The following is a 27,256-nucleotide window of genomic DNA, read 5'->3' as shown; positions in this document are numbered from 1 at the left end:
TCGGTAAGCTTTGTCTTCTATTGTTCAATTCTGGGAATATTACTAGAGAAAACACAAGCAGAGTATATTCCCTATAGTAACAAGGTCCTGTTAGACCTACCAACGGGAGGTGGACTATAAAGGATTCAACGAGACTATAAGAGTCACCCATGCGAGCTACCACCGATCCGGAAAATAGGGTACATCCACGAGTAACCAAGTCTAAGTACTACGCATACACTACGAATACTACTTTAACCCATGAGTTACAAGGATTAAAGTACTCAAAAAGAGACTCACAAACCTGAAGAACAATATAAACAAGATGTTTACTTGAATTAGAAGTCGATTACCTGAGAAATCTCAGAAGCAAGCTCATGAAGAACTTGATTCTGCCAAGGTACAAGCCGTAGAGAGAGCACTGACAGGCCGAGACTCCTTCGAAACTCTTCTCTCTCACTCTATCTCTCTATCTTTAATACATGACTAGATTCTATTGAGGATTAATCTTCTCTTGATTGCTAGCTCTGATCCTGGTAGAAATATGGATTAGGGTTTCTGGCCCTCAGGCTCTCAGGATCAAATGTCAATGCCCTAGAAGGGGGTGCAGGCAGGTATATATAGGATGGAGCGTCAATCCTGAGCCCTCGGATCAAACCGACTTGAATAAATGGCGAAGATGCAATCCTTAAGGCAGTGGAGAACCAACATAGCAACGGGGGGCTGACATAGGGGGCCCACAGGTTGGTAGGCCTGCAGGTGGGGCCGGTCGGCCCCACATGTCAGGGGCAGGGCTCTGCTTCGGTGGAGAGCCTCCTAGAGTCTTCCCACGCTATTTACGCGGCAGAATTCCGTATTTTTCTTTGACGAATAGGTCCTCCTTAGCGGTTTTCTGATTAAATCCTGCTAACAACATGGATTCATCAAAACTCATAGAATTTGTCAGTTTAAACCCCTAAGTATACAATGGTGATCCATTTGAGCCATTTATGCAAGTTATATTGACGGTTTTGTGATGAATGTTAACTACCGTCAACAAGCTCCCCCAAACTTAGGCTTTTATTCATCTTCGATAAAAGGATGGTTTACTCAAGACATAACCTTAGAACAAATCATCAACATAAAACTATTCCGAGTCATACATGCTCTACAGGATTCAAAATGTCTACCATGAAACTTTAGGCGCTTGAAACAGATCGTCATCTTCCTTCAGTCAAGTCAATTGGAGAAATATTTTAAAATTTTTGAAAACAAAACATAGCTTACCTTCTCCTTTTGTGGTACTCTCAAATCACTCTGTATATATATATATATATATATATATATATATATATATATATATATATATATATATATATATATATATATATATATATATATATATATATATATATATGTATGGTATTTTTGGATCCTCACCAAGGTGTTGATGTTCTTGCCTTCTTTTTACCTACTTCTAAACAACTTGTATGGAGTTCTGGTAGGGATGAATGTGAGAACATACTTGCATTGCATATATTGTAAAGTCAAAACAAGGATCCAAGGAGAAAAATGCCATACTCTTAGATCAAGATGTGCATGTGTGTGGATACATATATGGTGGTTAACCTAATTCTACTATTCTCCTTTAAACATATCTCTCTTGTTTAAAACTTAGAAAATTTTTGCAAGAAAACATGAGCTATCTTATTCATCTATTTTCTTTTTTCAGGCGGACATCTGAGTACCCATTGTTTTAGATATCTCGGACACTTGTCTATTTTTTCAATACTTTTTCTTCTCTTCTTTTTTTTATGAATAACTTTTGCATAGCCCATGCTTTTTTCTGCAATTGAAACTTTTCAAGAGAGACATTTACAAGAACTTGGAGCATTTATCCTATCAAGCATATTTTTGTGTCTATTTCCAATGTAGGAGCAACAGATATATGTGGAGTGTATGTGATCTTAATCTTGAGAGCATGATAAGTTTCTCAACAATGGTCACAATGTTTGACCAAACTCAATACAATGACAAGTAGTATATGTAGAATGTTCTCCTAGTCTATATGTCATATTTGGCTCTGGTGGGATATTGCTTACCACAAAGGAGAAATGTAGCTATTTTTTAACTTTTTGAAATAAAATTCTCTAATTAACAAGACATCATGAATCAAGTTCTCATTATTCTACTATATCTCATTCCACAACAACTTAAGTAGCATGGGGTCCCTAATAATAAGTTTTCAACAGTAGCAAGACTTCCAGAAAAAGAATTATGTGAGTCTTTCCTTTAGTCATGACTAAAATAATCTTTCCTCATGTTTTAAAGTTGTTTATCAAAGGATTTTCAATTCGGTTCAAAACGGTAAGCGAAACATGTGAAAAGAGAATGTATTGGGTTCAAACCTGACCGAGGACATAGCTCGTGGAGAGGCGTCACTATGATGGGCCGACCAGCCCAAAGAGGAGGCCGAGCAGCCTGCTATAGGGGCTACTCGAGGCCCACTTCGTTGGATGTGGTCCTTGGCTCATTATTTTCTGAGCTTTGCAATTTTCGCGATCGAATTCTGTCTTATTGTCGTGGTGTCTCCCCCACACTTGTTTTCCTGTATACCTTTATGCACAACATGTAGAGACAAAACACATATCCAAAAGAAATAGAGAGCAGATAATAATAATAAGACACCATTAATATCATAAAGCACTTTATTACATAAACCAACCTAAACACAAACTCTTGACTAGCTAGCATAAACTTCAACCACTCTAACAATCTGAGCTAGGCGAGTAACATACTATCTTTAAACACTTGACCTAACCACTCGTGCCTTACTATTAACTACCTAATTCTCACTTCCTCATCTTAGCAACAAAATGATTCAAAGCGTTTAAATCTTGTTGTAGGCTCTTGCGATAAACGTGTTCTTCGTCGATCCTCTGTTCTAAGGTATAGACAACATCGCTTAGATCTTCAATCTTCTTCTCTAAGAGGGCAATGGTCATCTGAGGGTGTTTCTCCTTATTCTCTGGGAGAGTTGATGGCCTCTTCCTCTTCTTCTCCTTCGAGGGAATAACCTTGATCTGATCCAGAATAGCCCGGACTCCATTGATGGTTGTACGAGGGGTGACTGACTGATATTTCTCACATGTAACATCTCCAAACTTATTGGTCTTGACTCCAGTCAGCACCTCGTATCCCTTTGGAGGAAGGAGGTTGATCTCCTTTGTCACCTTGATCAGCTTCTGGACATCTAGACGAGGCTCTTGTTAGCAAGGCTTGACTTCAAGAAGTGGGTGTGGTGGTGGCAGAGCGATCATTGGATGACGGACAGCTTGGATGAAGTAAGACTAGCTTGAGTGAATGGGGGTGATCTCTGGAGGAACGACGCTCAGCGCAAGCACGTCGGGTTTCTTGTTTAGATCAAAACCGTAGGGGACGATCTGCTTGTTGGCCATGGGGACTAGAGAGAAGGAGAGCTTTGCTACTGTTGGAGAGAGGAGGCTTCGATGGGATGGCTATGGAGGCAGGCAGGGGCTCGCTTATATAGGGGGAAAAGATCTATCCATTAGAGGTCTCGTGATGAAAGAAAAATGAATGCGTCGAAAAACTATGGGATTATGGAGAGGAAGGATTTAGAAGACACGAGAGAATTGACTAGGCGCGAAGGGACTGACAGGTGGGCCGGCCGGCCTGTAGGTGGGGCCAGCCGGTCCCACACTTCATATTCTTGCACTTGTTTTTCTCGCGGTGGTTTCTAATCCCTATCTAATCCCGAAAAGTATATTTATCCGTTACGAAACGTAAAGAGGATGGCAGAGGTGTAAATCTATGGTAAAATTAGAAAATCTACCTCATCCAAATCCTCAGGTGGTTTTTTAGGTTCTAGAAAGATCTTGAGACGGTGGTCATTTACCTTGAATAACGTACCTTCATCATTTTGAAGTGTTACCGCTCCATGTGACAAGGTGCTTATAACCTTGAATGGTCCTTCCCATTTGCTTCGAAGTTTTCCATGCCCAAATAATTTCACCCTAGAATTAAAAAGTAATACCTTATCTCCTAGGGCGAACTCCTTCTTCTTGATCCTCTTATCATGCCATCTTTTGGTTCTCTCCTTGTATATCTTGGCGTTATGATATGCTTTTTCACGCCATTCATCAAGCTTAGAGAGTTGCATCTTCCTCTTGGTTCATGCGGCTTCAAAGTCCATGTTCCATCGCTTGATGGCCTAGTAAGCTTTGAATTCTAGCTCAACAGGCAGATGACAAGTCTTCCCGTAGATGAGTTGGTTTGGTGACATTCCAAGTGGCATTTTATAGGCCATTCTGTAAGCCCATAGTGCATCGAGTAGTCTATCCTTCCATGTAGTCCCCATCTCGTTGACCGTCTTTTGCAGAATGTTCTTGATTTGTTTATTTGATGTTTCTGCTTGGCCACTTGTCTGAGGATGGTAGAGTAGCGACATTGTGATAGATCCCATGTTTTGACAAGTAGTTGTGAACTTGTCAGTGAAGTGAGTACCTCCATCACTAATCACCATTCTCGAAACTCTGAATTATGGAAATATTATCTCTTCAAACATTTTTTGGAGTTCTTAGCATCAGCAGCTCTGTATGGCATGGTTTCAACCCACTTGGAGACATAGTCAACTATCACCAAGATGTATTCACAGTTCTTTGACTTTGGAAACGGTCCCATGTAGTCGATTCTCTAGACATTGAAGAGCTCGATCTAGAGGTTGTTGGTAAGTGGCTTGGCATCTCTTGAATTGATATTCCCATGCCTCTGACACGCTCTACACCTTCGAATAAAGTCCTTCATGTCTTCATACATGGTTGGCCAAAAGAATCCACTTTGCTAGATCTTTGAATGAGTGAGGAATGAATCATAATGTCCTCCATATGGTGATGAGTGGCATCATTCGATGATCTTAATGCCATCTTTCATCGATACACATCTTCTAAGCAGACCATCAGAGTAGATTCTAAAGAGGTACAGTTCACTCCATATGTGGAGACGACTTTCATAGATGAGCTATCACTACTAGACAAACCCCCATTTAACAACGGATACCCACCAACGTTTAATTTATGTGTTGCCGGCAACACTGCAGCAATGCATGTGAAATGTTAGGAACATGTTATCCATATCTTAAGTGTTCCAGCGGTAGCATCTTCTGCCCCTCCGCTCACCGTGTGCTCTATTACTTTTTATTAGTTCCCCCACCATCTACTGTTATTCTTTTATTTTCTATTTCCCTCCACCAGCTACCGGCGTCACCAGCTACCGACGTAACAAGTTCCATGTTTTTAGTTTTTTTTTTAAATTTATATCACCAGGTACTGGCGTACAACAACAAAATCAAAACCTGATTTCAACGAGAATCGAACAGCTGACCTCTTACATGCCTCCGATTCACGCTGGCCAACTAAGCTTAACTCTATTTTGTCCAACTTGGATTCACTAATTCTTTTATTTAAGAACAGATGTGAGCAGGACAAAACCCTCTTCGTGGTTTCCCTAGGGTCTACAGCCTAACCACAATGGCTGCCGCCGCTCTGCATGGTGCCTTGGTGTGGTACCCTACCCGTCGCCCCCAGCCTAACACAACGGCCTCTGCCGCTCTGCATGGTGCCGTGGTGTGGTACCCCGTCCACCCCTGTGATCCTATCGGTGTCGCGTCGCCCCATCCTCTCCGTATTCTTCGTGGCTCCGTGCAAGTTGTGCGACACCACAACGGCAGTAGTGGCAGACGTGGGCACCGGCGAGATAGCGACTGTGAGCGCTGAGCAACAGGCCGGTGCGTATGTCTTCAAGTCTCCAATTGCTTAAGTCAATCAACCTGCAAACCACACCCTCTTTGTCGTTGATATCGTGCAATTTGACCCCGAATCATGAGCTGGGAGTACTCCATTCAATTAATTAAATCGAAATCAAGGGTCATGCTTGCCCTCACTGACTTGACTATTGTGTTCCGCTAGCTCTTTATTGAAGCATTACTGTTAAAATTCAGTCACAGCATATGACCACAGTGTTTGTAATGCTCAAGTTGCTATATGTGATTCTTAGCATTGAACTTACGGCCTCTATTTATTTATACAACAATAGCTTTTTATGATTTCACAATGGATTTAAAAATCATCAAGCTTCTTTTGGGCTATCCTAAAGATTCTACTCGGTACATAGCTGGTGTAGAAGGATTTGTTAAATTTGCATTTGAAGATAAGCCCGAAGATACCAAGATTTATTGTCCATGTCATACATGCATGCATACTAGTCTCCTATCCAGGGATGAAATATATGAACATTTGGTCTGCAATGGGATACTTGAGAATTATGAAGATTGGGATTTTCATAGTGACCCTTCAGTACAGCACACCGTTGATGAACAACCATAATCTCAGAATGAAGAAAGGCATGATAACATGAGTCAGCTGCTTCATGATGCATTTTATCACATGTATGATGACATACCTATGACAGATACCGCAAATCTTCCGAATCCACCTGTCAGCTGGCCAAATTTAGAAGCAGAAGAGTTCTATAAATTGGTTGAAGATTCAAAAAAAGCCTTTATGGACAGGATGTGAATTAACGCTGCTAACTTTACTTGTTCTTTTGTTCAATGTAAAATCCATGAACAAATGGTCAGATAAATCATTAGGTGATCTACTTGGTATTTTGCAGAAGGCTATTCCAAATGGAAAGGAACTGCCCAAAAAATTTTGTGGCTAAGAAAATTATTTCCAAATTTGGCTTGGGCTATGAAAGCATTCATGCGTGCGCAAATGATTGTGAACTATTTTGGAAAGACAAGGAAAATGATGATTTTTTTCTCAAAGTGCAAGGCTTCTAGGTGGAAAGGTATGGAACCTGAAACCAAACTAACAAAGAAGCAAAGAAGGAAAGCAATGCCTTATAAAGTATTAAGATACTTTCCTATTAAAGACCGGCTAACAAGACTGTTTATGTGGAAAGAAACAACACCTCTCCTAAGATGGCATGATGAAGAGCGCATCAAGGATGGTGCACTATGACTTTCAACTGACTCCCGAGCATGGACGAACTTTGATGAAAAGTTTCCACAAATTAAGTCAGATCCACGGAATATTCGATTTGGCTTAGCTACCAATGGGTTTAATCTATATGGGATGTTGAGTTCTAGATATAGTTGTTGGCCAGTTGTTTTGGTAATATATAACTTACCTCCATGGTTTTGCATGAAAGAGCATTATCTAATGTTGTCTTTAATAATTCCTGGTTCTACTAGTCCTGGGGACAAAATTCATGTGTTCCTTAAACCACTTTTGGAGGACCTAAAAGATTTTTTTCAAAATGGTATGCCAACATATGATGCATCAAGAAATGAAACTTTTGATTTGAGAGCAGCAGTGCTAATGACCATTAGTGACCTACCAGGCTTGGGAATGCTTGCTTGTCATATGGTTCATGGAAATTTTGCATGTCCACCTTGTGGTGAAAATGCATGGACCAAACGTCTGAAGCATGGTCACAAAGCTTGTTTTATGGGTCATCGTTGATTTCTTCCTCTTGACCATCCTTTTCATTTGGATGGGAATTCATTTGATGGAACAGTGGAGCTTGGAACAAAGCCTCAAACTTATTATGACTGTCCAATTTTGGATGAAATCACTGCATTAGGTGATTTCAATGAGTCAAAAACTTATAAGGCATTAAGTAGTCTTTTCACATTGCCTTACTGGGATGAAAATATTCTTCGATACAATCTTGATGTGATGCATATAGAGGAGAATGTGTTTAAAAATTGTTATGGTACACTATCTGGTTTAGATGGAAAGTCAAAAGATAATTTAAAAGCTCGTCAAGACCTCAAAGAGATGAACATTAGGGAGGACCTCCACCCACAAGAAAAACCTTCAGGCAAGTTCTACTTGCTACCTACAAGGTTTGCTATGTCTAAAAGTGAGAGACAAACATTTTGTAAAGTGCTTCGAGACATAAAAGTTCCCGATGGTTACTCTAGAAACATATCAAAATTTGTAAATTGTGTTGAAGGAAAACTTATTGGTCACAAAACACATGTCTACCATGTTCTACTTCAACAGCTCATCCCTATTGCTCTAAGGGGCATTATTCCAGATGATATCACAGCAGTAATGTTTGAGTTGTCTGCTTATTTTCAAGGAATACGTTCAAAAGTGCTTTGAGTTGATGACCTTGACTGTTTGGAACAATCAATTAAAGTTACACTATGCAAAATTGTCGATAGAATATCGTCGGCAGTCCTCCAAGGGGTATGCCACGAAGGTAGATTGATCAGTAGATGAGCATGAGATCAAGAACAAGAAGGCAACAGAGACACACGAGTTAGACAGGTTCAGGCCGTCAATATGACGTAATACCCTACTCCTGTGGTCTGTTGGTTTGTATTAGCTATCGTATGATATGCCATGATTTTAGAGGGGGTCCCTGCCCACCTTATATAGTCCGGGAGGTAGGGTTACAAGTCAGTTAGATCTAAGAGATAACCGAAAAGTAATAACTGATTACAGGAATCTTGGGATCATACAATCCTAACAGAACTCGTAATATCTTCAGGATATCTTCCCAATGTCTTGCGGGAGGCGCCGACCAGAGTCGTGCCTCGCAAGGCTTCTTCTTGTGGGCTGGGCCACCCCTAGGGGCACAGCCCATGTGGTCTGACATGGGTATCCGGGGTCATACACCCCACAGCTAGTCCCCGAGCACCTTGTACCCGTTGTGCAACGTCGTCTTAAGCTTGTTCGAGCAGGTGTGAACAACGCCGAGCAGTCAAGCTTATGGTCTCACCACCATGCTGAACTGCTGAGCTACGTGAGCTATCGTCGAGCAACGTGAACCGTTGCTGAGCAGCACAATCTATCGCCGAGCAGGGCGACATGTTGCCGAGCACCGTGAATCATCGCCGAGCAGAGTGACCAAAGTACGGCTTGCCATAAGGGTGTAAGGAGCTCAAGTTTAGAATCGAAAATTTATCCGTAGTGGACCAAGTGTGCCCACTTAGAATCCGAACAAACTTGTTGGAGTCAATCTTCCTCTATAGGCGTATAGTCTTCGAGAAAAAATCCCACACACTCACCGTGAGGTGAAGTGTGCCCACTTAGTCCCTGAGCCTGACAGCAGATGATGTAGTCATGTGGTGCTAGGGTTAGAAACAGAGAAACAACCAAAAACCAATGGAAAAGACCACCTGTCCCCGAGCTACAGGCGGAGTTATTAGAGAAATCCAATCGTGGAGGAAAAACTGGAGTAACGGCTGGACAGCGTTAGTTACTTAGCCTCAATAAATGGCGGAGATGTCGGCGATATTTCAGCGTGGAGCAACTGAAGGCAACGATAAATGAGCACCATGGGCTGCGATTTGCGTGGAAGCCCAGGTAATGGCCCATTTGCCGCATCGAAGAAATCGCAGCGGCGTAGATCACGGGAACGGTTCCCAAAAAACCCTTGAATGCAGAATGGTGGGGAGGATCCTATATAATAGTGCCACCACAGTCCCCATTCCCACCTTTTCCACTTCATCTTCCTCCTCACTTCTCGCGCCGCCAAATCTGCAACCACAGTGCCTCCGCTGCCGAACCCTAACTAGATCTGAGAGATGGCGCCGAAGAGAGGAGCTGTGAAACCGAAGAAGATGAGTCCCAAGAAGGTGGATGCTATGGCCCAACACAACGAGGAGTGGGTGTCGTCACGAATACGAGAAGATGAGCTGAACCAATTGGTGGAAACCGGTGTTCTCCCCAACCGTGTGACCGCCGGATGGTGGCTAGCTCTCGGTGAGTCCTTTCCCACGCCTCATACTGATGAAGCGGTAGTATTCGAAGACTATTTCTGGCGTGGGATAGGATTTCCTGTGCACCCATTTTTGAGGGATCTGTTGGAGCTCTGGGGGGTTACTCTGTGCAACCTTCACCCCAACACCATTCTACACATCTCTATCTTCATCCACTTTTGTGAGGCATACCTTGGCATCCTACCCCACTTCAATCTCTTCCATCACCTATTCTGGCTGAAGAAGAGAGGTGGTGCTGGTTCAAAGGTGGTCGGCAGGGTGTATCTCTAGCTTCGGGATGGGATGGCGAGTGAATATCTTACCATACCGCTGAACACTTCGCTGAAGGGGTGGACCACCAGATGGTTCTACATGAGACAAAGCCACCCAGCGGTGCATTGTAACGCCGACCACATCCCAGAAAGCCAAAGGAGTTGGTCGGAGCTGCCGAGCAAGGACAACATGGATCAAGTGAATGAGCTCCTCGGCTTGATAAAGGGTGTGAAGACCAATGGCGGATTGGTAGCGACGAGTTTCATATTGCGTCGCATACAACCCTGTAAAGAGAGGGCGCACCCAGGTTTTAAATTCAAAGGGGAGACCGACGGGACTCGAGAGAGGCCCGAAATACTTTCCAGGAGCGACGTCGAAGAGTGAACTGTCGAGCTATTTGCTCCGCTATCCTCCTTCAGGCTGTCAGGGTACATGAAGCCCTTCAATTGCAAGAATCTGCCCCCTCAGGTAAATGTCTTCACTTTATGTTTCCGAGAATTTTATTTATACTGCCGAGCAATAAACTGATCCTACTCATGTGAAGATCCATTCATAGGACAGGGCAGTGTATTTCTCAGGCATACCGAGAAACGATTGGCCGCCGTCAGTGGATGCATGTCGACCTGTTCAAATTGAGGAGAGCTCCATCGATGTCTCCTCAGAATCCGGAGGAATGGACACTGGTCGGACGGAGAGTCCTCCCCCAGTGCCTGCAAAAAATAAGGGAAAGAGGCCGGTAGAAGATGAGCCGACACAGAAGAAAAGGAAAACAGCAGCGACTGCTCCCCGCAAACCAGGCGGGATCTCTCTGGATGATGACCAGACCAATCGAACACGAAGAACCGCGGTGTTCGATTGGTCTGACGATGACGAAATTCTCATGAACCCTCCCTCGAGCACAAAAGGGCCTTCACTCTACCCACGCATGGAGCAACAAACCAGTGTAGGCGAAGAAGTCCTTGAGGCTACGACAAGGAGAGTCCCTGAGCATCGAGCGGAGGGAATTGCTGCGCAGCAGACGTCAGAAATCCCCATGGAGCGGGTAACGGAGATCCTGGGGCAACAAATGACAGCAGCCCTAGAGCAGCAGACTGAACCAAGGCCATCCGAGGAAGAGCCGAGAATCCCACCGCCGAGCACTGGAGTTAACCCCAAAGCTGCGCCTGGAGGCTCTGGCCGGCACCACTGGTTTAAGAAATTGAACCATCAGACCAAACCGTAAGTACTCTTGTGCTGCAGTTACTTTGCTGTATTTTCTTTACTTATGTTGTTACTGAATAACTGATTTGACACAGTGCAAGGCGAGCAACAGATCCAGCCCCACCCGCTCAGACTGATCGGCGACAAGAAACTTGTCCTCGAGCGGTGGAGACGATAGCGGACCACATCCTGGAGTCCCCAAGTGCTCGGGAGCACGCTGGGGAGCCAATTGCTGCCCCTGGTGATCTTCCTAGCGGTGAGCGACTGCATACAATGGTGAGTGAATCGACGACAGTTCCTTCCGTGATGGTCGAATCGGGGGCGGAAAACTTTCGGAGTCAAATGAACAGACGGCAGTCCCTGATTCTCTGGAGGGCATGGTCGGAACTGCTATCCGACCACCAAGCCCCAAGGTGGTCTCTCTGGCTACGATGGAAGAGGACGAGGTGGAGGAGATCGTGCGTGACGAACCTCGACCTCAAGCAGTTCGGATCCTCCGAAAGCGCGGTGAAGAAATAGTTATTGTTGAAGAGGAGGACACCACCAAGGAGTTCAGGAGACTGGAGACTTCCCTTACTTGTGTGATGAAACAGATCAAGGTGAATACTTTTTCTAGAAAAGTCCTAGTCATTTGTTGGCATTGGTTAACAGTAATGTCATCATATTTGTTGCAGGAAATATCTCGAGTTGCCGAGCAGCGCCGCCATCTAATAAAGCGAATGGAGCCCCTTGTAGTGGAGAACGAAAAACTCAAAGAGGCCAGAAACCTCTCGGAGAAGAATATCCAGTGAGCCCAACACGAACGAGACCTTGCGGAGTCCAACACGTGGGACCTAGAATACCAAAAGAGGGTCCTTACCGAAAAGCTGGCGGCCGCATCCGAGCAAGTGCAGAGCTAGTCCGAGCAGCTGGCCGCTATCTCCGACCAACTAAAATGTGCTTCTGAGCAGCTGGAGAGGAAAAGCGAATAGCTCAACAGTGTATCCAAACAGAAAGCAGGTACAGTACATCAACGAATGTACTTTAGTATTGCTGAACAGCCTCATTTCCATTAACAACTACTGTGCTTGTAGAGCAAGATGCTGAGCTCGGCTAGATGCGCCAGACCATCGATCAACTTCGCTAGGAAAAAGCAAAGGAAGCAAAGCGGGCGACCAAACTTGTTGAGGAGCTAAAAGGTGAATTCCTTCTAGTTGGTATCATTGTTGTAGTAGCTCCTCGTATAACGGATCATTGTAACTCTCGCAGGTTATCATCATAAAGCCAAAGCACAATTCGATGTGCTGGTGCAGGAGGCCAAGGTCTAGAAGGAGAACTTCGATGCTGTAGTCGCTGCAATTAAGCCAGTGCTTGACTGCATCGACCCGAAAATGGCCACTCAGCACGACGGCCGGCGGTAACACCCTAACACCGTCATCCAGAGGTGCAAGGCAGCATGGGAAAACTTCAAAACCTTCAACCGCGATGCCATTACTACCGTCGCTACCCATGTCCTTGTAGTTGTTTGGTCCCATTATCCGACCACCGTCCTTCAGTCCATAGAGGGTGGGTTCGCAGAAGGACTGAGCGACGCGGAGACCCAGCAGCTGGAGGATGAAGTGGAGGATGCAGCAAAAATGCTGGCTGGCAACATAGATCTGTTTGGCGAGACGGATGGTGATGGTGGAGCTCATTAATCTGATTATAGAAGACCATCTATAAAACCTTGACTGTGTATTAGAAAACACGATAGCGCAAGAAACAAGTACTTATCAAATATTTGTCATAAGGTGCTTGTATATGTAATATATGCAGTTTGCTTATAGTTCGGCAAAATAATCTTCGAAGTTTCAAACCTGACGTGGTTATGCGTAGTTCAACTAACGTCTGACCAGTTGGTCTGCTACTGGTCCCTATGGCCTTGGCCAGCCCATAGTCCATAACGTCGAGCGCGGAGCCCGTGCACGTGTAGGAGTAATAGACATGACCCAGGAACCGCAGCCGACCACCCATGACGTAGAGCGCAGAGCCCGTGGCATGTGTAGGGAAAAATTGGTGGCTGAGTCTTTTCCATAAAAAACAGCGCTGAACATGTTTTGGTCGACAGCTGTTATACGAACTTGGAGATAAAGGCAACACAAGCGGTGTCCGAGCAATGTATTCTATGTTGAACTCTCGGCCTTGGCTGACCCATAATCCATAACGCCGAGCGCGGAGCCCGTAGACATGTAGGAAAAATAGGTGTGACCAAAGGACCATAGCCGACCACCCATAACACAGAGCGCGGAGCCCGTAGCACATGTAGGGAGAAGTCGGAGACTGGGTCGTCTCCGAAGAGAACAGAAAAGAAAAAATGTTGCTCTCCGATCAAAAAATGTTTTCGCTATATGGAAAACATGCTCTGTGATTTGGAGACATCGAGTTTGGCGATTTGGAGAAATTGTGTTTGGTGATTTGGAGAAATCATGTTCGGTGTTTTGGAGAAAACTAGTTCGGCGATTTGGAGAAAACGCGTTCGGCGTTTTGGAGAAATCGTGGTCGGCATTTTGGAGAAATCGCGGTCGGCATTTTGGAGAAATCGTGTTCGGTGTTTTGGAGAAAACTAGTTCGGCGATTTGGAGAAACCGTGTTCGGCGTTTTGGAGAAAACGAGTTCGGCGTTTTGGAGAAAACGAGTTCGGCGTAGTTACGGCGATTATGTATTGGAGTTCGTTATGAAGTAGCATATAGCTCGGCGACCACAAGTGGTTGTTAATCCACAATAGAGACAAAATGGAGACAAGTTATGGAGACCAAAAAACATTACTGAATATAAATTTGTAGAGTATATATCTATAGTGTTTCAAGGATAGAAACGTATAAGGTGTTTAATGTGCCACGAGTTGGGAATATCGACTCTTTCTAAGTCACTTAGGCGATAAGAACCTGGTCGAGTAACCTCCTTGACGACGTAAGGCCCTTCCCAAGGGGAAGAGAGCTTGTGCAAACCTTCAGTCCTTTGTTTCCTATGGAGAACGAGGTCACCGACAGAGAATGAACGACCTTTGACGTTTCGGTTGTAGTACCTTCGCAAGCCTTCCAGATATTTAGTTGTACGAACACAGGTGATTAGGCGCTCTTCTTCGACTCTGTCGATGTCCTCAGACCGAATAGCCTCGGCCTGCTCTTTGTCATAGTTTTCCACTCTAGGTGCTCGGAAAGTAACGTCCGCTGGTAGTATGGCTTCTAAGCCATAGACCAGAAAGTATGGAGTTACGCCAGTGCTGTGACTAGCTTGAGTACGCAGTCCCTAGACTACAGCTAGAAGCTCCTTGAGCCATCTGCCCCGGTGCTGGTCTTCTTTTTGATACACTCGCTTTTTTAGGGCATCAAGGATCATGCCGTTCGCCCATTCGACCTGACCGTTGGCTCTTGGATGGGCAACGGAAACATATTTGATGAAGATGCAATGGTCTTCATAGAAATCCTAGAAATGATGTCCAGTAAATGTAGTTCTGAGATCGGTGATGATGCTGTTTGGTAGACCAAATCTGTGGATGATATCTTCAAAGAGCTCAACTGCCTTCTTTGCAGTAGCCGAGGCGAGCGGTTTATATTCAATCCACTTGGAGAACTTGTCAATGGCGACATATACGTATCAAAAACCACCTGGTGCTGGCTTAAAAGACCTGATCATGTCCAGTCCCTAGCATGCAAAGGGCTAGAAAGCTGGGATGGTTTGCAGCTCTTGCGTCGGCACGTGTATTTGCTTAGCGAAGAATTGGCATCCTTCACAATGTCGGACGAGATCTTTTGCGTCAGTGATGGCTGTGGGCCAATAAAAACTAGCTTGAAAGGCCTTGCTGACCAATGTTCTCGAGGCCGCATGGTTGCCGCAGGAACCAGAGTGAATTTCAAGAAGCAACTTCACTCCCTCCTCTTGGGTGATGCACTTCTACAGTATCCCTTCCTTGGCACTTTTCCTCATCAAGCTGCCGTCCACCAACACGTAAAGCTTGCTTCGACGAACTAGGCACTCAGTTTCAGTCTTGTCCGCGGGTACCTCGGCGCTGGTGAGGTACTTGATGAATTGATCCCTCCAATCGGCGACTGGTGAAGGTACCGCAAGTACCAACTGCTCGGCAGGGGGAACTTCTTCAACTTCCTTATCTTCTTTGATGGATGGCGCTAGGAGATCTTGAATGAAAACCCTCGGCGGAATCGCGGCGTGAGAAGAATCGAGCTTGGATAATTGGTCGGCAAGTTGATTTTGGTCACGTACCACGTGGTGATACTCGATGCCATAGAATTTTCCTTCAAGCTTCCTAATTTTAGCGTAGTAAGCGTCCATCTTCTCGCTGGAATAGGACCAGTCTTTGTTGAGCTGGTTGATAACCAGTGCGGAGTCCCCGTACACCATGAGGCATTTGACGCCAAGCGCGATGGCTATACGAAGACCATGGAGACATGCTTTGTATTCCGCGGCGTTGTTGGAGGCCGGGAAGTGTATCCAAAGAACATAACGTAGCTTATCCTTAGTCGGCGTAATGAACAGAATGCCCGCACTGGCACCGTTGATATTAAGGGCGCCGTCGAAGTACATTACCCAGTGTTCGGGGCAAGCAGCGGCAATGGGCTCTTGGATCTTGATCCATTCAGCGACAAAGTCAGCGAGCGCCTGTGACTTAATGGTAGGTCTGCTTCTGAATTCAATGGAATAGGTGCTGAGCTCAATAGCCCATTTAATGATGCGGCCATTGGCTTCTGTATTGCGAAGAATGTCCCCCAAGGGGAACTTAGTGACCACGGCGATCTTGTAGTATTCGAAGTAATGTTGGAGCTTGCGCGACGTAATCAAAATTGCGTATAACAGCTTTTGTACCTGAGGATAACGAGTTTTTGGCTCATTAAGTACTTCACTGATAAAGTAGACCGGACGTTGCACCTTGTAAGCGTGCCTGGCTTCCTCGCGTTCGACGACGATAGCTATGCTCACGACACGAGAAGTGGCAGCGATGTATATGAGCAAAGTCTCGTCTAGCCTTGGCGCTATCATGATCGGCGGCTTTGTCAAAAACAACTTGAGCTGCTCGAAAGCTGAGTCTGCCTCCTCCGACCAGGAAAAGTGCTCGGAGGCCTTGAGGAGCTTGAAGAAAGGCAACCCTTTTTCGCCAAGGCATGATATGAAGCAGCTTAAAGCAGCCATGCAACCTGTAAGCTTTTGTATATCCTTGACACATGTTGGCCGTTTCATATTGGTGATGGCGGAGACCTTATCAGGATTAGGCTCGATACCTCGAGCACTAATTTTGTAGCCCAACAGTATATCGGATGGAACTCCAAAGATGCACTTTGAAGGATTCAGCTTCCATCGGTACTTGTTTAGGTTGGCGAAGGTTTCTTCGAGGTCGGCGATAAGGTTGTCGGCTATCTTGGTTTTGATGACCACGTCATCGATGTAGGCTTCGATGTTGCGGCCGATCTGCTGGTCGAGGCACATCTAAATGGCCCTTTAATAGGTAGCCCCGGTGTTCTTAAGTCCGAAGGGCATAGTTTTGTAGCAGTATGCACCGAAAGGTGTAATGAACAACATCTTTATCTAGTCTTCTTCCTTTAGGGAGATCTGATGATAGCCAGAGTAACAGTCAAGGAAAGAGAGTAGTTTGCAGCCGGCGGTAGAGTCTACAACCTCGTCTATCTAAGGCAATCCAAAGGGGTCTTTAGGGCAGTGTTTGTTAAGATCAGTATAATCAACGCATATTCTCCATTCTTTATTCTTTTTCGAACAAGAACAGGGTTTGCTAACTAATCCGGATGATACACTTCTTTTATTAACCCGGCAGCTAAGAGTCGTTTTATTTCTACCCTAATAGCCTTCTTCTTGTCTGGCGCGAATCGGCGGAGTTTCTGCTTGATCGGTTTGGCGGTCGGCGAGACATTCAAGGAGTGCTCGATCTTCTCCCGTGGTACCCCCGGCATGTCTACAGGTTTCCAAGCAAACACATCGGTGTTGGCACGTAGGAAGGAGATGAGCGCACCTTCCTATTTGGAGTCAAGGTGAGCCCCAATCTTCACGGTCTTGGAGGCATCGTCGAGGCCGAGGCCGAGGCCGATCTCCTTGATTTCCTTGGACTTGGCGGAGGTGCAGGGAAGCTCTAGCTCTAGAATTTCCATGTCATCGGCGGGTATTGTCTTGGCTTCGGTGACCACGCTAGCCATCTGGATGGAGAGGTCAGTGGCTTCTGTGAGAGCAAGACTCTCTGTCTCGCAGGCATAGGCAACGGAAAGGTTGGCCCATAGAGCCAGGACTCCTATAGGCGAAGGCATCTTCAACACCAGATACGCATAGTGTGGTATGGCCATGAATTTGGCTAGAGGTAGCCGACCAAGTATGGCGTGGTAGGTGGTGTCGAAGTCGGCGACATAGAAGTTGGTATGCTCGACACGGTAGTTGCTTGCCGTGTCGAACTGAACTGGTAGGGTAATCTCTCTAAGTGGTCTGGATGCCCTTCCAGGTACCACACCCCAGAAGGAGGAGTCCGAGGGTGTGAGATCTGATATCACGAGGCCCAACTCCCTTAGGGCTCCGGCGAAGAGTAGGTTCAAAGCACTGCCACCATCAACAAGGACTTTTCTGAAGAGCACCTTCTGGACGGTTGCATCGAGGACGAGGGGGAAATGCCTTGTATATGGTATGTCTGCCCACTGGTCGGCCCTACTAAAGGTGATGGGAATCTCGGACCATGGGCGATAGCTAGGGTCGGCGGTAGTTTCTTCTGAAGCGACGGCGAGCACTCGTTGGGCAGCAAGCTTCCGTTCCCTTCGACTCTCAGTGGAGGCGAGGCCCTCGAAGATGGTGGCGACCACCTTATCATGGTCCTAAAAGGCGTTGTTGTTGTTCCCAGGCGGTCGGTGACCTCTAGCTCCATCGTTGGCATCGTCATCGAGCCTCTTGTCCTAGAACTCCTTGGCGAGACCAATGCAGTCCTTCATCTTGTGTTTGGCGTTCTTGTGAAGAGGGCACGGGCCGTCGAGGATCTTTTGGTACTACTCATCATAGTTACGCTTGGCGCGAGGTTGACTGGCAGCGGCGATTTTGGCTAGGCCTGTGTCCTCCTGTTCGATCATGGCCGCTATCACGATGATAGCTACGATCGTCGGGATGGCGGTCGCTGTGACGTCGGTCATCGGGGCGATTGTCGTATCAGTGAGGTGGTCGCTGAGTGCCTGCGTCCTCATTGAAGCACACCTCGGCTTCCTCTACATCGGCGTACTAGTTAGCGGTAGTTATCATTTCGCCGATACCGGTCGATGGCTTACGGTTGAATTTGGAGCGAAGCTCGCGATGGTGGAGTCCTCAGATAAAGGCGGTGATGACTTTAGCTTCCGTGATGTTGGGGATAGAGTTCCTCATCTCGGAGAAACACTAGATGTAGCTACGGAGGAGCTCAGATGGCTTCTGGTTGATGTGGCTGAGATCATGCTTCGTGCCGAGTCGTGTACACGTGGCCATATAGTTGTCGGTGAAGACTTTCTTCAACTCTTCCCATGAGCCGATGGAGTCCGGCGCAAGGCTAGTGAACTGGCTCATGGCGAGTGGCGTGAGCATGATGGGGAGATAATTTGCCATGACGCTGGTGTCTCCTCCCGCGGCATGGATGGCAGTGGCGTAAGCCTGCAGCCACTGAGTTGGGTTCATTCTTCATTCATAGGGTTCGACCTCAGTGATCTTAAAACCACAGGGCCATCGAAGCGTTCAGAGTGCCCTTGTGAAAGCTGGACGCCCCTCAGGGGTGTTGACACCATAGTTTGTGGCATTGTGGTCGGGGATAGGCTCGAGGGCTGAGTCTGAGTTGCCGTACTCCCTTTCGTAATCCTGGCGGCGACGTACTTCGTCTTCATGGCGACCAAAACAACATTGCTCGATACACCGCTACGCATCCTGGAGGTTGCTAAGATGTACTCTAGCATCCTGCTCGACCTCCTGGTCATGTTGGCGATGGTGTTCGTCGTGATGCCCCCCGGGTCCCCCTGGAGAGGTAGCGATTGGTCAGCGAAATGGCTTTGACTTGGGCAGTGATTGGACCTCGGCGCAGCTGATCGGTGAATCATGCTCGTAGAGCATGAAGGTCTCTGATCCTCGCGGATCTCATTGACCTAACAGTGAGCCGCTTTAAGCATGGCGGTGATCTTGGCGAGCTTGGGCGTTTAAGGGAAACGAGCGAGCTCGTTGGCGGCTACTACCAAATTGGCGCTTGGAGTCTTGAAGACGTCATGGCCGTCGACGTGGAGGAATTCTTCATTGAGGTCACGGTAGAGCGGGAGCGGTCTTCCTTGAGAGTCATGCTGATTATTCCAGACAGCCTCGACCCTCGCGATGGCTGCCTCGTTTTCTCGCCGCTGCGCGCGGTTGATGTTTTGGTTCTCCCGAGCAACGCGCTCCTCCTCGGTTTCACTGTTCCGAGGAGGGCTGTCGATGCTGACATTGAAGATCGCACCACCCAAGAAGGGTGGAAGGAGAAATTGATAGGAGAAGGTTTCGGTGAGGGTCTCCATAGAGCCCTGAGACTCAGAGCCCAGAGTTTCTTCTAGGATGGTCTGGAGGTGCGCCCCGGGGCTCTGGCCTAAGTGTAGGGTGTTGACGGTCGACGGGAGCTGGATGGCGACCTGGTCGGTGAGTTTGCCCCTTAGGGCATGCTGGTAAGCAGCGGCGGCATTGAAGAATTTGAAGGGTAGGGCCGTAGCCCCTATAGTTTCCCGAGCACCATCCGATTGATCTGGATTGCAGGGTGGTCGGCGCTGAACTAGAGTGTCGAGTGCCGATTCGGCGACGGAGAGACAATCGGCGAGCTTTAGTCCGACCCGATCGATAGATTCGATCAGATCATCATTGTTGATCGGTGTCCTCTGGTAGCGAGGAAGCAGACGGTGAGTCGTCGCCGAGGGAGACCTCGGAATAGGCTCTGAGATCGGATCTGCAGTTGCAGGAGTGGTGGTGACCGGTGCAGAACCGATCTGCCCCGGCTCGAGGAGCTCTCCGACTCCGTCAGCGTTGATGACCCAGGAGATGGATCTGACCATGAAGATCTGTCTGGGCTGCGGAAGGGACGAAGAGCCTGTGGAAAAAGCCATCTTGTTCGATAAGGAAACAGCACGCACACTCCTACCTGGTGCACCAACTGTCGATAGAATATCGTCGGCAGTCCTCCGAGGGGTATCCCACGAAGGTAGATTGATCGACAGAGGAGCGTGAGATCAAGAACAAGAAGGCAACAGAGACACATGACTTAGACAGGTTCAGGCCATCAATATGACGTAATACCCTACTTCTATGGTCTGTTGGTTTGTATTAGCTATCGTATGATATGCTGTGATTTTAGAGGGGGTCCCTGCCCACCTTATATAGTCCGGGAGGCAGGGTTACAAGTCGGTTAGATCTAAGAGATAACCGGAAAGTAATAACTGATTACAGGAATCTTGAGATGATATATATCCTAACAGAACTCGTAATATCTCTAGGATATCTTCCCAATGTCTTGCGGGAGGCGCCGACCAGAGTCGTGCCTCGCAAGGCTTCTTCTTGTGGGCTGGGCCACCCCTAGGGGCGCAACCCATGTGGTCTACCGTGGGTATCCGGGGTCGTACACCCCACAAAAATGGAGATGATATTTCCTCCTAGATTTTTTATAGTTATGGTTCACTTAGTCGTACATTTAGCAACTGAATGTAAGATGGGTGGACCAGTTTGCTATCGATGGATGTACTTCATTGAAAGGTACTGAGTCTAACTAATACAAGTTCATTGCTTAGATCATTTGTTATATATAACCTACTAAATTGATGCTTTTCCATATGTTGCAGGTACCTATGTAAACTGAAGTCATATGTTCGCAATAAAGCTCATCCAGAGGCTTCAATGGCAAATTCATTTTTGGCAGATGATTGTATGGTGTTTTGTTCTAGGTACCTGGAAGGTTTCTCCACAAAGCATAACAAACCATCAAGGAATGATGAGAACCAGGATCATCTTGAATCTAACTTATATGGACATGATTCCTCTTTGTTTCCTCCTATAGGAAAACCATTGGGAAGACCATCCAGTTTTATTTTAACCGATCTAGAGAAACTACAAGCACATAGATATGTACTATACAATTGTGAAGCTATCATTCCGTACTTGAAGTAAGTGTTACTGACACATATCAACATATTACATATGTTCCATTAAAACTGAATCCATGTTAATTTCCATTTTAGAGAGCATGCCACTGATCTCAAAACAAGAAATCGTCAACGTCGTCTATCTTTGAGACAAATTGAGAATATACAAAATAAAGAGTTTCCTGACTGGTTCAAACAACATGTAGGTATTAGGGTTTGTTTTTTCTTAAAAAAATAGGAAAAATTGACTTAAGTATATTTTGTGATCATACAGATCATGCAGTTGGAACAAAAAAATGGTTGCGATAGCATTGATGATGACATTAGATGGTTGGCTCACAGTCCATTGGATGTAGCAAGAAGACACAGAGCCTTTAGCATCCGTGGTTTCAGATTCAGAGCCAAATGTTATGACAAGGTGACGCAAAATAATGGAGTTGTTGTGACTGCAAAAACATTAAGTTATTCTTCTGCTGGGGATACTAACCCTATCCTTGGAGATATTACCTACAATGGAAGGATACTTAATATAGTTGAGTTAGAGTATTATGGAAGATTCTCAGTGGTGTTGTTTAAATGTGAATGGGTTGATGTTACTCGAGGAAAGGGAGTGATGATGTTGTGCAGCCGACACGGTGACTACAAGAAAGCGCACAATTCAAAGTAATGATGAATATATGTTAGAGCAAGATACTAGGCAAGAGAGCCCTCAACAAAATGTTGCAGCAACTGAAGTTCATACTAGTGCTGGAGGAGACCAGATTGACAATGAGGTTAATGTCCAAGGTAACTCATAACCTACAATTCTAATTAATATAAACTGATTTCCTGCAATTTTTCTCAGTGAATATTTATTTTTTGCAATGTACTGTTGGCTAGATGAACCTGAAGGTAGAGTAAAGCGTGGGAGGACCAAACTGAAAGATATTTGGAACCTTCCTAAAGGTCATAGAATTGTGGTTGCATGTAATGAACTTGATCAGCCAATTGGAGTAGAAGCTGGATTTCTAGCAAAATTTCTTGGCACGGTGGCTACAAATGGGTGCTTGTGTAGCTTGAGCTACAAGGACTAGAGACTTCTAATAGGAAAGAAATAAAGAAACACCAACGAAGAAAAAATAAGAAGGATGTACTTAAGCAAGTAAAGGTATGCAATTCTAGTGGTTATGCGATAATATTATTCGCTAAATTTTAATATCTAATTTATAATTTTTAACCATATGCCTTCTGCTATTGGTGTGCAGATGAGATTTCTTTACCCTTTACGCATGAAAAAATGGATACTGCGAACCCTCGGAGAGAGATGGAGGCAACACATGTCAAATCTAAAATCAATTCATTTTGATGTGCACAAGAGCATGGAAACTAATTGCAACAATGTGCCACCCAGTGTAATTACTGACCAGTGGGTTGCACTTGTCAATAACTAGATGACCCAAAAATCACAGGTACCTACATATTGTTTGATTTATGTGGTTCTCAATGCATACTAAATTTTCCAAAAATTCTGCATAACTTAAATGCTTTTGTTTGTATTTTGTTATTTTGGGACATGATATAAGTGAGGCAAATAGGATAAACTGTACAAAGAAGAAGTCAACCGATACTGCTGGAACAAAGAGTTTTGCTCGAAATAGAGAGGAGTGGGTAATATTCTTTCCACTCTAATTGTGTGTACACCTCTGGCTGCATTCATATATATGATATAATAATTATCATGTCCTTGATATTATTTTTCATGTTCAACAGAAGGAAAAAGATCCTGAAAAGAAATACCCTCACAGGGCTGTTTTGTATATTCATACACACAAGACTAAAAGCGAGAAGGACACGAATGCACATGTGGTAATTTAATTATGAATGCTCAACTTTGTTTTTTATTCTACTACCTTTACAAATTTATTTGATTCATATTATGGCTATGTACAGGATGATTTGAAGAAACTCATAGGGCAACAACCAGATTTAGCAGACACTAATCAAGGAAAGGTTGCATGGAGAGGAGATGCACTAAATAGAGTACTAGGAGAAGAGAAGCCTGGTCATGTGCATGGCTTGGGACTTGTTCCAAATCCAAATCAAGTTTTTGACCTGTCAACTTCAAAACGCCTTAAGAATATAAATATGACTTCGTTGGATGACAAATCAAGTGAAGATGTTGTATCTCTAAGACTTCAAATGGAAAAGTTTGGCCGTCAAGTCCAAAATCAAGATGCTACAATACTAGAATTACAACATAAGACAAAAATCTTGGAACAAAGACATATCCAACAGTTAAATTTACAGAACCTCTACAGTAATCATTTTCTGTACTAAAATTTTGATTTCTTGTCACAGGAATGTTTAGATGTTCCATTGCAAGATGGCTTTAATACTGATGTGCCAAATTCAAAACTAAAAGTATGTCTCTATGGAGCATTAACAGAACATAATCTTTTATGTAAAATTATTTTTTGAATAATTAGTTCTGATGTATTATCTTTTGTCTCTCAATAGCGAGTATATAGTGACCCTCAAAGTGAAGAATTTGGCATGGTTGATCAATTGAATTGTATAACAGTATGATTGAATGGGCATGATTCTCCAACTAGATTTGTGTAAAGAAAATTTAGTTATTCTTTTCCATTACAGAGGGAGCAAACTACTACTGTTGAGCGGACACACTACAAATATTATTCTACTGAAGATAAGGTTAGTGCACATAACTTAACATGGATGAAAAGCAATTCATTGTGTTTGTATTTGTGGATACCAATGCTACATATATTGCTTTCAAATCTCCTGACTTGTCTGTCATTCTAAAAAAAGATTTTAGTACATCTTGACATAACATGCAAATTCATTTATACTAGACTTATGGTTCAATAATTCAATTTTATTTCATTACCATTGTATAGTAATGAAAGTCACCTATTCTGATTGTTTGTTGTATCTAACTATAGAGCAAGAAAGCTAATGCCCATCATGAAAAAAAAGTACAAGCCAATAAAGTTTCTGCTGCACATAAGGTTAATTCATATACTTATTTCTGTTTGAGAAAAAAATTCATATACTTATTTCTAGCAGCACATACTTTGCAGAGATTGACTACTATTTATGATTTTATTATAGGCCAAATCAAACCAAAATGATATAAGATTGGACAAAAACAAGTATACTACAGCCAAGGTGATCAGTGTCATTTATTTTGTTATATGAATTTTATTAAATTGATGACCAGAGTGTTGTAATCAAACTAGCATATATTATAGGTTGTGGACCAGGAAATATCTTCCAATTGCTCAAATCATGAAGCATCTTATTTCTAGGTAAATAATCTCTTAGCAATATATTGATGTTATATGCAAATTTCAAATTATTAGCTAACTTGCTGTGACTTTTTATCTGCTCCACAGAATAAGAAGATGTCAACAGGAGCTAGTGCAGCTGTACTTGCTAATGTATAAGACACATCTTCCAAAAAGAATTTCTATTTCCTATTTCCTAACAATTCATGTAACTACAAACTAATATTCCACGTAATATAATTTTGCAGAAATATCAGCATGGTACCAAAAATTTTCCAGCTGCCAATTCATTGAAGGTATGAGTGTCTAATTAATGTTTGTACTATGTTTCCATTGTGTTCTTATTTATTCACACAATTTTTTATGTGAACTAGGTTGGCACAAAAGTATTTTTAAAGAGCATGAAAAACCAAAGCAAGGATGTTGCCTTTGCTATAGTACTAAGTTGTGATCCAACATAGAAAATTGAGCGTGTTCAGCTAGGCAAAGAATTTTTGATGGTGCGTGTTAGTATTGCATTGGCACAAGATGAACCATTGGTACGACCATACAAGAATTACAAGGTTATTGGAGATGTAATGTGGCAGAACCGTCCGAAATAACACACCTTTGGAGACGCTTGTCTTCCACTAGACACTAAGCACCCCGAAAGTAAGCTACACCAGGCGGTTCCGTCGAGCACACCCCAAGGGAGAACTCGAACAATCTATGTTTTTAATCCAGAATCTAATAATGAGAACGAGTTTACAATACTTTGTCTATTTCATACAACAAGAGTTCTTAGAAATACATTCTTACAATACCAAGTTCAGAGTGCAAAATTTAAACAGCAGAATTGAAATAAACATCTAATGATAAGATACAAGGATCCGTATGTGCCCACCAGAAGAATCCTCCACACAACAACCACTCCGCAAGCTGCACCTGCAACAGGGGTAAATAAACCCTGAGTACACAATGTACTCGCAAGACTTACCCGACTAGTGGCAATAATTTCCCGACTCCAAAGAATATGATAAGCTTTATGGTTTGTTGGGTTTTCTTTTTGCGAAAAGCATTACTAGTAGTGAATCCTTATATATGTGTTTTATTAGTAGTCATAATTAGTTCATTAGCTAACCATTCTATGTAAGCACCTGTTCTACTTTCAAGCAAGAGTTGAGCAATCAGATCCATTCATCCTCTTTCATCTTCTAGTTCTTACTATGATGCTAGACCATAGCCAAGTCGTACCGTATCACACGGCGATTTGCAAACCAATGTATCCCAGCTGGGTACCCCGAAATACATGCCCCGCTTGTACCCTAGGCACAAGCAAGATCAACCCACCACTCTCCTGTCAAGGGGTCTAGGTCCCCGTCCAAACTTGGACTCTAAGCCCCCACTCCTGAGTCCCAGACTCAGTGTGGTGATTAGACTTGCACCATCCCTGCCTCCAATCAGTTGGTCCTGAAAGAGCCGGAACCCACAACAAGAGAGCAACAAGCCTTCCCGCTCCCATAAGCAAGTATGTGCTCAGGATAATAAGTCTGAGACCTAACTACCATCCACAGCAACGGACGGTCCTTACCCGACACGGACAGGGAAAATAGTGTAACCAAGCTATGTCTCGTTGGCTGCGGGACACAACCTATTACACCCACCAATGCCCATACCATATCCCTGCTCGGTCTCCATTTCCTTTCATCATTTTATCATGAGAGTAATAATAATAATAATCACCGATTGTGAGTAACGGTACGTTACTCACGCTACCGATAGCCTAAGCATAGCAGCTACTCAACCTATGCTAGTAGGACTCATAGGTAGGTTTATCTATGCATGTAGTTTCAATATAAATCCTGTAACATAAATGCACATCACATATATATATCTAGTGATTATTCAAAATAAGGGTTATGCACCGGGGCTTGCCTTGGGTAGGCGGATTGTTAGCTATGTCAGTCGTCGGTGGCTCCGAGGCTTCCCCCTATATGAGGACCTCCTCCTCATACTCCTCAATCACCTCCTCGTACTCCTGCTCTATGGTGGTCACGAACTCCACTAACTCGTTCTCTACATGCATGCAACGATGATGCAACACTTAGTATTTTAGCAACATCAGCTCTTAAAATAAGAATACATCTACTAATCTACTAAGCTAACTCTAATGACTAAGATACTAAGCTAACTAGTATTTTCATCAAACAAGGTACAAATTCATCTAACACGTATTAACTTAACAACTAAAATATATTCTTGCTTCTACTACCGATTTAACATATATTAAAGCAAGGAGTATCTAACTACCCTAAAGCTTAGCCTATTCTAAGGCTACAAAAATTATAGCAAGCACATAATAATACCAGAAAACTACCATAAATTTTTTAGAGCTAAAGCTATTACCATTTTGCCACAAAAATTCCTATAATTATTAACCTAATAATATTAAGTATTTCCAATTGATTTAATAGACCTCAGTTTCATCAAAAATATGTATGAATTAATTATACTAACAGATAGATAAAGAATTTAAGAGCCTAACAAAATTGGTTTCATGATTTTTGGACACCTATATGAATTGTTGTTAATTATCAAAGTTCAGCGCAGAAACTAAAATATAAGGCTATTTCTATTTTATAATA

At 44.1% G+C, this 27,256-nt stretch overlaps 1 protein-coding gene and 2 pseudogenes across 1 annotated transcript; all 3 read left to right on the top strand.

Moving 5' to 3' along the window:
* The first annotated feature begins 6,086 nt into the window (after positions 1-6,086).
* Positions 6,087-8,150, top strand: LOC136536958 (uncharacterized; annotated as a pseudogene).
* Positions 8,151-20,840: 12,690 nt separating this feature from the next.
* On the top strand, positions 20,841-22,012 carry LOC136536957 (uncharacterized). The gene is made up of 4 exons (XM_066529082.1): positions 20,841-20,959; positions 21,046-21,366; positions 21,442-21,547; positions 21,620-22,012. Exons 1-4 carry the CDS (start codon positions 20,841-20,843, stop codon positions 22,010-22,012), a joined length of 939 nt encoding a protein of 312 aa, XP_066385179.1.
* A 10-nt stretch (positions 22,013-22,022) lies between these two features.
* On the top strand, positions 22,023-23,661 carry LOC136536956 (uncharacterized; annotated as a pseudogene).
* The last annotated feature ends 3,595 nt before the right edge of the window (positions 23,662-27,256 follow it).

The sequence above is a fragment of the Miscanthus floridulus genome, chromosome 2 (genome assembly GCF_019320115.1).
Source record: "Miscanthus floridulus cultivar M001 chromosome 2, ASM1932011v1, whole genome shotgun sequence".
NCBI lineage: Eukaryota > Viridiplantae > Streptophyta > Magnoliopsida > Poales > Poaceae > Miscanthus > Miscanthus floridulus.
The sequence above is the reverse complement of the archived record's forward strand: the minus strand, read 5'-3'. Positions and strand labels throughout refer to the sequence as shown.

What these genes read in the sequence shown, in the direction of transcription:
- LOC136536957 (XM_066529082.1), top strand. Translation starts at nt 20,841, where the DNA reads ATGGAGATGATATTTCCTCCTAGATTTTTTATAGTTATGGTTCACTTA. An exon ending in GCTATCATTCCGTACTTGAA is followed by an intron (nt 21,367 to 21,441) that starts GTAAGTGTTACT and finishes TTTCCATTTTAG; the next exon opens with AGAGCATGCCACTGATCTCA. An exon ending in CTGACTGGTTCAAACAACAT is followed by an intron (nt 21,548 to 21,619) that starts GTAGGTATTAGG and finishes GTGATCATACAG; the next exon opens with ATCATGCAGTTGGAACAAAA.